General features: G+C 38.1%; 1 protein-coding gene across 1 annotated transcript; it reads right to left on the bottom strand.

The window, feature by feature from the left end:
• Positions 1–6,285: 6,285 nt before the first annotated feature.
• On the bottom strand, positions 6,286–7,336 carry LOC145735232 (uncharacterized). The gene is made up of 2 exons (XM_081989049.1): positions 7,193–7,336; positions 6,286–7,133 (listed from the first exon to the last, which is right to left on the bottom strand). Exons 1-2 carry the CDS (start codon positions 7,332–7,334, stop codon positions 6,370–6,372), a joined length of 906 nt encoding a protein of 301 aa, XP_081845175.1. The 5' UTR covers positions 7,335–7,336; the 3' UTR covers positions 6,286–6,369.
• Positions 7,337–9,877: the final 2,541 nt, after the last annotated feature.

The raw sequence follows: 9,877 nt of genomic DNA, 5'->3' as shown, positions 1-9,877 counted from the left end.
TTCCACCACGTGGCGGAGCGATCTCATACGTTTATACAAACGACACATGGCCTGTGCGGCATCAACTCCGCATAAAATACCGCTAATCCGACTCAAAAAAGCGGCAACACCGCGGCATAACTCACTGGAGGCCAGTTGATCGAGAGCATATATCAAATTTCGTAGTTGCATATAAGAGTGCGGGGGTTGGAGGCCAAATGATCGAGAGTACATAACGAATTTGAAGGCCACTCAACTTATATTAATATATACTGGGCTTCCTAACTAGTTTGCTGTCTTATACAGAGTGTCGCACCAATATCGGCTTCATTAATTGAATGTGTGATCTTTTAAAAAGTTATGTATCAAACTAAAGCTGACTTGGCATACTCATTTAGAATATTTTCTAGAGAGAGGCACTTTTATTCATGTCGGAAGTAGAGACGAACTGGTTGACTTCATTTTTTTAATTCTGTCTATTATAAGTTTTCGACTTTGATAGTATTGCGCTAACTTGGAAAGGAACCAAAAATATAAATATTTTCGACCTTCTTTTGAAACAGCAAAATTTCTGGTTATTTTGTGAACTTTATCAAGAGACAGAAATTAAACTTTCTACCGTGGTTTGTATACTATTGTTACGATTTTCCCGTGGGTTCACACAAAGTCAATTTAACTCAACGATTAATAAATTTATTTACACTTCAAAAAAACACTCCGTACAATAATTAACACAGCTACTAAAAACACTACTACAACTCCACAATTATTCCACTATTTAAACTTAACCGCGTTCCCAAATTCACTACTACTACACTACTCAACTACTACGCCGTCGTCAACACCGCTTCTTTTATATTCGCAAACCACGTTCTAGAATGACCGCGAAACGCTTCGTGATTTGCCTCGATTCTTCCAGGTATGCCGCTTCCTAAGTGTGGCCTACTTTAATACGCGCCCGGCCAGATATTGCGGCGCATCGGTTTCATGGAGTATCGAGCATAGTAGGCCCAAACCGTAACACTGCCCCCCTCTTAAAGCTGATCGTCCCGATCCGCTTCATCTAGTCCCTGGTATTTCTTGAGTCTGTCCAGATGGACAATTTTCATCTTGCCTTTGGGGCTGCGTTGGACTCTGTATGTGACGTCGTTTAACCTTTTTACCACGTTGTAAGGTCCCTCCCAGTGTCGTTGCCATCTTTGACTTAATCCTTTGCTCCTCCTGGGTTGAAACATCCACACAGCATCACCTTCCTTATAATTGCCACCAGTTGGTCTGTGGTCCAGTGTCATCTTCATACGGTCGTTGTTTGGTTTCATCTTCTCTCTCTCAAGTTCCCGAATTGTGATGGATCCTTTCTGTAACGAACACTGGTCACACCGTTTACACCATTCCTCAACGTCCTTTCTGAAGTTAATCCAGTAAAATCGATCTCTTATTCTAGCCAAAGTCTGGTTTACTCCAAAGTGTCCTCCTCCGCGACTGTCATGTAGTTCTCGCAGCACATTCTCTTTGCAGGAATTGGGCACTATTGTTTGGTAAACAAAGCGTTTTCCGTCTGGACTTTCCCATTTGCGAGTAATTAAGTCATCTCGCAGTCGAAGCGAATTCCACTGCAACCAGTAACCCCTTACTGTTGGTCCATATCTGGAAATCTGTTGCCAATCCGGTTTCAAATCCTTCTCCAACCATCTTCTGATTACTTCCAAATCAGAGTCTGAGCGCTGTCCTTTTATTATGTCCTCCTTAGAAACGCTGCTCTTCATTCTTTTTGTAGCCTCTTTATCTGTCACCATCGCGATTTGACCAATCCTCCAACCATTATGAATTTGTCCTTTCCGGTACCTTAAATCACTATCCAAAGCTTGACGATCCTCTACATAGCGCGGTAAATGTCCTTCCGGGTTCTTCATTTCCTGCTCCTGGTTACGCCAGTTCTGCGGGGTCGGTAAACGAGACTGCTGTCTGCAATTCCATTGGTAATGTCCTTTACGTCCACAATTATAACACGTAATGTTTCTTTTAACAGAAGAGTTCCGGTGATTTGTTCTAATGTCCTGATTTCGTCGGCACTGTGGGTTTGGAGAACAAGACCGCTGTCTGCAATTCCTTCTATAGTGTCCTTTGCGTCCACATCGATAACATTCCACTCTAGTGATCGGACGTGACCGTTCTAACTGTCTGGACTGGCCATTTGCTGATGCTGCCATTTGTTGCACTAATTGGCCGACCATTGATTCAATTTTATTTATTGATGTAGCAACATGATCGGTTGGCGGTTCTCTTTCCTCTTGAATAGGCTCTGGCTTTAAATCATTGCACGCAGCTTCAATTTCCAGCGCTCGAATCAGTAATTCGCTGTTGTTGCTCCCTTTGAACATCTTCAGCCATTTCTTTACCTCCGGATCTCGAATCCCATCTACAAAATACTGTGCCACAAGTTCTTCTTGGATTTCATCCGGGACGGCTGGGTAAGCCAGATGCACAAGGCGACGAATTTCGGTTTCAAACTCTTCTAGATTTTCACCAGTTTTCTGCTGTCTTGCCATTAATTGCGTTCGATACAGTCCTTTCTTATGTTGATCCCCATAACGACGTTCTAATGCAGCTACTAATGCGTCATAGTTGCTTTGTTGGGCGATAGGCACCGTCTGTAACAGCTCCAATGCAGGTCCTCGTAATGCCACCACCAGTGCTACAGCCATTTCCTCGTTACTCCATCTATTTGCATTTGCAGCGGCCTCAAATTGGAGTTGGTACGTTGCCCATGATGTTTGACCGTCGTATGTGGGAGGCTTAATCTTGTTGAGCCCGTTTCGGGTGATCACTGTAGAGCTGACTCCTCTGCTGTCAATTTTCTGCTCTAAGTCGCGTAGCTTTATCTCAACATCATTCTGATTTTTATGAATGTCCCGAACATCAATCTGAATTTTATTAATGTCCTCCCGAACATCATTTAATTTTACCTGAACGTCATACTCCATCTTTTTGAGACTATCGGATACATACTCTTGGATGTCTGTCTTGGTCCCCGCTAGAACGTTCAATATTTCTACGTTACGTTTTTCTTGCCGCTCTCTATCTTCTTCTTTGTCTTGTTGTCGAATTCTTTCTTCTTCTTCTTTGTCTTGTTGTCGTATTCTTTCTTCTTGTTGTCGAATCCTTTCTTGTTCTTCCTTGTTTCGTTTTCGAATCTTTTCTTGTTCTTCTTTGCCTTGTTGTCGAATTATTTCTTCTTGTTGTCGAATCCTTTCTTGTTTTTCCTTGTTTCGTTTTCGAATCTTTTCTTGTTCTTCTTTGCCTTGTTGTCGAATTCTTTCTTCTTGTTGTCGAATCCTTTCTTTTTGTTCCTTGTTTTGTTTTCGAAACTTTTCTAGTTCTTCTTTGGCTTGTTTAAGCTTAGCTTCAAATTGGGCCTCCATGTTTGCACTTTGACGTCTTGTTATTGGCATAAAATAACTTTAACACACCACTGTTCCGAAAATCTCTAGTCCGGTTCTGAACACAAGACTTTAACCCGAAGTTTAGTTCCAATTCACGTCGCACTAAAGTCTGATCCCACTTCTGACACCAATTGTTACGATTTTCCCGTGGGTTCACACAAAGTCAGTTTAACTCAACAATTAATAAATTTATTAACACTTCAAAAACACTCCGTACAATAATTAACACAGCTACTAAAAACACTACTACAATTCCACAATTATTCCACTATTTAAACTTAACCCCGTTCCCAAATTCGTCGATGCCGCTTCTTTTATATTCGTAAACCACGTTCTAGAATGACCGCGAAACGCTTCGCGGGTTGCCTTGACCATTCAAGAATCTTCCAGGCGGCGCCCGTTCCTAACTGTGGCCTACTTTAATACGCGCCCGGCCAGATATTGCGGCGCATCGGTTTCATGGAGTATTGAGCATAGTAGGCCCAAACCGTAACACTATATTTACAAAATACCCTGTACAACAAAATAATTATTGGATCAACCAGACGACGGTTTATTTTGGTTAGGTGCACTAGCCTCATATTCAAGCTGATAATTTATTGGATAGTTTCCTTCGTTAACAAGCATGCTTTCATCAAATGGATTTGGGGTAAAATTGCCAGGGTGATTGTTATATATTTGCAAGGTGTTTGATGCCAAACCGTCAGAAGTACATGGAGAATCACTATCCTGTCTGTTGAAAGGAGTTGCAGCACATGTCTTTTTTTGCAGCATATCGTCTAATATCTGAAGTACTTTTACCTTAAACATCCGTTTTTCCGATGCGTTTAAAGTCGCAACATCGGGCAGAATGCTTTTAAAGAAATCTAAATCTGGATTTTCAGGTTGTGGCGCACTTTTTTGAGAAAGATATTTGATGACAGCTTGCTCCATTTCATCTTCTGGAGGTTTTGGTTGCTTCCTTTTTGCTCAATGTACGTGACGGTGTATGTAAAAAATTACTAGCATCTAGTAAGTTTGGTTCCAGATGTTCATCAGGAGCGGGTTCTTCAAAACAGGTAGCTATTGAGTCAATATCATCATTGTCTATAGTACACTGAGCAGTGTCGAACATTTCATCTTCATTGTTTTTGAAAGGTAAATTTCCTGATTGTGGTCGTGATTTGGTGAAAGGAAGAATGAATTGCATAACGTCCCATAAATAATATTTCTTTATTGATTTTGCTGAATCTCCACTTTTTCCGGAACGTTGTTTTAAATATCGTGTAAAACACCCGCGAAGTATTTTCCACTTTTTCTTGCATTCCGATGCTAAAATAATAAAAAGGGTTTCGGTGAGTTATGATCTCGTATGTTGTTCTAATAATTATTAATACTAATACAAAATTCTTGGACCTCTCTCTGTTTACGGAAACTGTAATATATTTTTTTTATTTATGAACTAATATTGTTTAAAAATAATTTTTGGTTCTTTTTCAGGTTTCTAGCAACCGGTATGTCGTTTACAGCACTTCACTTTGATCATCTATCGAGGAATTTCAACAATAAGTAGCATTATTGCTGATACTGCTGAGAAATTATGGGTAGTCTTACAACCGCAATATATGGCATTACCTACAAATGAGCAATGGAAAGAGATTTCTGATAGATATTATGAGTTATGGAATATGCCTAATTGCTTGGGCTCTATAGATGGCCAGCACATAAGAATTAAGTGCCCTGAAAAGTCAGGTTCAGCATACTATAACTATAAAGGATATTTTTCATTAGTTTTATTGGCAAGTGCAGACGCAGATGGTATATTCACTTTTATAAGTGTTGGTGGCTATGGGAGGAATAGTGATGGTCGTGTTATTAAATCATCCGGTTTTCTTAATGCTCTTACCGAAACTAGGCTGAGCATTCCGCATCCTGATGTCTTACCAAATGATGGGAACAGTTCCACCTTTCCCATGTTCTTTGTAGGAGATGAAGCATTCCCGCTTAATTAAAATATTATGCGACCATACCCCAGAAGGACCCTAACCAACGATAAAAGAATATTCAACTACCGACTTTCGAGGGCTAGAAAAAGTGTTGAGTGTGCATTTGGTATGTTAGTTTCAAAATTTAGAATATTTGAAACAAATTGACTGTAAACCAGAAAAAGTTGGCCATATTGTCAAAGCTGCTTGTGTTCTGCATAACTTTATTCGAAAACACGATGGCAGGTTTTCGAAAAAGATGTTGTTGCTAAATACAATGCCATGCCGAGCCTACAACTAGAGCTTCACGGACGACAACCAACAACGGCTAGTGAATTACGAGATAGGTTATGCGCATATTTTGCTAGACCTGAAAATGCATTGCCATGGCAAAACAATGTTTGTATATAAATACGCAAACCACTTATTATTATATTTTTCTTATTAATTAAATAAACTTACCTGTAGAAAAATATATTCCAGCAACTTCACTCCGGTATGAAACCGACCATTAATTTATATAGGTTTTAAAATAAGTGGCATGCTTCCTGCTTTCAGGCAGCACGTCGCACGTCGCATGCAACTTTGGTGTGAAAGCCCACTAAAATTCAACTGCGTCATTTTTTTATGCCATATATCTATACTTTCAACTACGTTACAAACATCAACTTGTGGAAAGTCTGTAGAATTAAATTTAAAATTCATTGAAAACAGCTTACCATTTCTCTTTGCAGTTGCCTGAGCAAACCCATTTCGGTCTACAATGTCACATTTTTCACTATCTGAAATCATTGTCATTCCTTTATCTAGCACTTTCCCAATTGAAAACAAGTTTATTTTTCGTTCTGGAACAAACAGCATTTCACTTAGTCTTAGCACTAGTGCAGCACTATTTGGTATTTAGAATGTTACAATATTTAAAAAGAAAACAATAGAGTTTGTTCTAAATATTACTGTATTTATAAAAACATCAAAACAAAACATTATTGTTTATATGGTTTGTGTAAAATTTCCACCATTTTTAGTTTTTTAAAGTTTTGTTCCTCGGCTGGCATGTCATCTAGAGTTAATCCAATGTACTGACCAAAAGCAAGATTTTTTGATGGTTGCTGCTTCTCCACTAGGTAGCTCTGCTGCATGTTCAGGGTTTTTTCTACTTGGGGACCTGTGGTGGTAGTCTTTTGTGGTTTTTGTTGCTGAACCTTTGAGGTACTAGGAGTGGAGTATTGACCAACAGCGGCAACAGCTGGGTTGGGTTTGTCAACCTTTTGTTGCTTCGCTGGTTGTGGAACATCTTCTTCACTCTCCTCAATGTCCTCCTGAACTGCTTCAATGCTCACTATATCCCTTGGTGAAGTAATTTCCGAGTATGTATCAAAGACTCTCTGAGTCGGACTCTGCATATCTCTCGGAGACATCAGTTGAGATGAAAGAGTAGTTGATGATTGGCTTATGTTAGAAGCCACAGAGCTGGGTCGACTAATGCTGTCTTGAAAAGCCACCTGACTAAGGTTTGATGTTCGCCTAAAACCAATACATATAAAGATATGGTTGTAGGACTTCAATAAATCATTTATCACATATTTCCTGCTTAGCATGTGCTTTGCCATAAAGCTCATGTACCGATATAAGGGCCAAATACTTTCAGGTGGTGGAGCTCCTGAACCGGATGGACAACAAACAATAGTTTTCCTTTCTTTGCTATACCGGTCTCTCAAATTCTTCCATATCCTTTGAGCATCACTCACTGAAAAAATAAACCGTACTGTATGGTCACATCTCTCTTAAAACTATCTAGTCACATACCTGTAATCGCCATGGCGGCTGATATGGCTTTCCAGGCCAAATCTTTCCTACCCACATCCTTGTATTCTTTCAGACTTTTGTCGTACAAAAATGGGTAATGTTGAATCAGGTCGACTAACATATGTTCTTGGTCGTAAGACATATTGAAATTGAAAACACAAAGAAATAGCAATTAGATTAGTAAAATGGTAAGACCATCGTACCATCGAAGGGTGAGGGACGATGGGACGAGGGTTGACAAGTTGACAGATAAATATAAAATTAGACCACGGCAACACCGTGCACAGCTGATCAAAAATGACATTTAAAAGTGTCCGAAAGCAGTCGGTCATTCCCGATCGTTTACGATTAGGTAGCGGTACCGGTATGAAATGAAATTAATTAATTTCTTGCTGCATACATTTTACCTCATACCTCTTGTGGAACACTATGAATGGATGTATTACTTACCGATAGTTTAATCTACCTACTGCTTATCGGTACCTGATACCTCATACTGTTGCGGAACTCTGAACCGGGCTTAATAATTGGTGAAGATTATACACTAAATTCAAGTAAATGTATATTTTTCAATGGTCATAATGCACACAACGCCTGCTAGACCAGGTAAGATTACAATGACAATTAGGCAATTTCATACCTAACCTAAATAATCTCTGCTGATGCATCACTTGTATACATTACTAAACATTGGTCTAGTCTGACAATTTTTTAAGGGTGGTTCAACTAACAAATTGGGCCTATTTCACAGATCTGTATCCTGTATATGCTGAATACTTCACTACTTTTCCATATGGATGAGAAAATACAACTTTTATGAAGAAATTGACCTAAGCGAAGAACAAATTACCCACTAAGAAGATTGTAACATATCAATCAAGTTGTAGAGTAAAATTGTGTGCAATGAGTTCAACTACTTTCATTAGAACAGTGAATAAAAAAAGCAAGGTTCAAGGTCAGGTTAGGTTAGGTTAGGTTAGGTATAAAATCAATATATTTTATTTAAATTAACATTCAAATGAAAACCAATGCAGTTTTCATTATTGTTTTATGTTTAATAATTATCATTATGCACTTAAGTAAACGGCATTGCTCAACATTGAGTTAATATGTATTATACAATGTCTTTCTAAAGTAGGTACTACATAAATTTGATGAAATGGAAGGGACTTAAGCCTAGTCTGTAAAACAAAATTTAATTTTAGTAATAGTATTAATATTAGTACTAAGAATAGAATCAATGCTTATGACCGAAGAAGTTTATAAAAAAAATAATTTAATTTTAGTATTAGTAATAACTGAATTCACTTAAAAACCAAATTTTTTTGTGGCTAATACTAAAATTAAATCTGTTCGTAATTGTAATCGCTGACTCATTAATAAACATTGTTCAGTGGACTGTATTTTAACTTGTTTTATTCATATTAGATTGTTTTAAATAGTTAACAATATGAAAACTTGAATTGAGGTCTTGCTATTCTTGCAATAGAACCATAAAAATATGAGGTTATATTATTACTAATCCAACAAAAAGAGGCGCGAAAAATTAAAGTGGTCTCGTATAGGTTATATCCAATTTCTACCTACTTTACAATTCTAATGGATCTAACCTGCCACAGGAGGAACTTAACAAAGTTTTATAAACATAACTCCCCTCATTGAAGGGAACCTTCAATTAAAAGGTAATCATACAAGAGTAACAAGTATGAATTATATATTAAACGACCTAATGTAATGTAATGTAACGCGATACAAATATGTACAAGGCACTAGTAACCAATAACACTGTTGATTCACTAATTGTTAATGTCTTCTTGTAGGGGTAGGGGACACAAATGTCTAATAGGTCTGGTAGTTATACCATGAGCTGTCTTGATTTCTGCAACGCGGCAAATCCCATGTCGTCCAGGAATTAATTTTAATATCCGACCCATATTCCATTTATATGGCGGAAAATTGTCGTTGCGTATTAAAACTAATCTGCCTACCTCAGCCTTGGTAGGAGCTTCTTTCCATTTATACTGGTGGTGAAGCGTGTAAATATATTGTTTGGTGAATTGTGACCAAAATTGTTGACACAGTTTTTGTAGATGTTGAAGCCTGGGCAAACGGTTGGACTTATTTTCTTGCAGGTTAGGTTCAAGAAGAAAATTTATAGGGCGTCCAATAAGGAAGTGAGAGGGTGTAATTGGAATGAGATCGTTAGGATCATTAGAAAGTGCAAACAGAAGTCTTGAGTTCAGTATACCTTCAACTTGGATAATAAGAGTATTAAATTCTTCATATGTAGCATTGTTATTGATAAGTACTCTCTTTGTGTGATGCTTGCTGCTTTTGACAGCTGCCTCCCACAATCCCCCAAAATTAGGAGAGTATGGTGGTATAAAAACCCATTGAATTTTTTGATCACTAGTACAATCAATGATACAATCCCTGTGCTTATGCAAAAACTGACCCAAGTCACGTAACTCATGACTAGCACCAACAAAGGTGGAACCGTTATCTGAATAAATACGTTCAGGAATACCTCTTCTGGACGTAAATCGCTTTAAACAGTCAAGAAAACTTTCAGTAGTCAAATTAGTAATGATTTCGAAATGAACGGCTTTGGTGCAAAAGCACACAAATACTGCCAAATAACATTTGACCAATTTAGAACCTCTTCCAGGTACATTCAAAATAAAG

The sequence above is a fragment of the Ips typographus genome, linkage group LG11 (assembly GCF_016097725.1).
Source record: "Ips typographus isolate SLU linkage group LG11, UJ_Ityp_2.0, whole genome shotgun sequence".
In the NCBI taxonomy this organism is placed as follows: domain Eukaryota; kingdom Metazoa; phylum Arthropoda; class Insecta; order Coleoptera; family Curculionidae; genus Ips; species Ips typographus.
The sequence above is the reverse complement of the archived record's forward strand: the minus strand, read 5'-3'. Positions and strand labels throughout refer to the sequence as shown.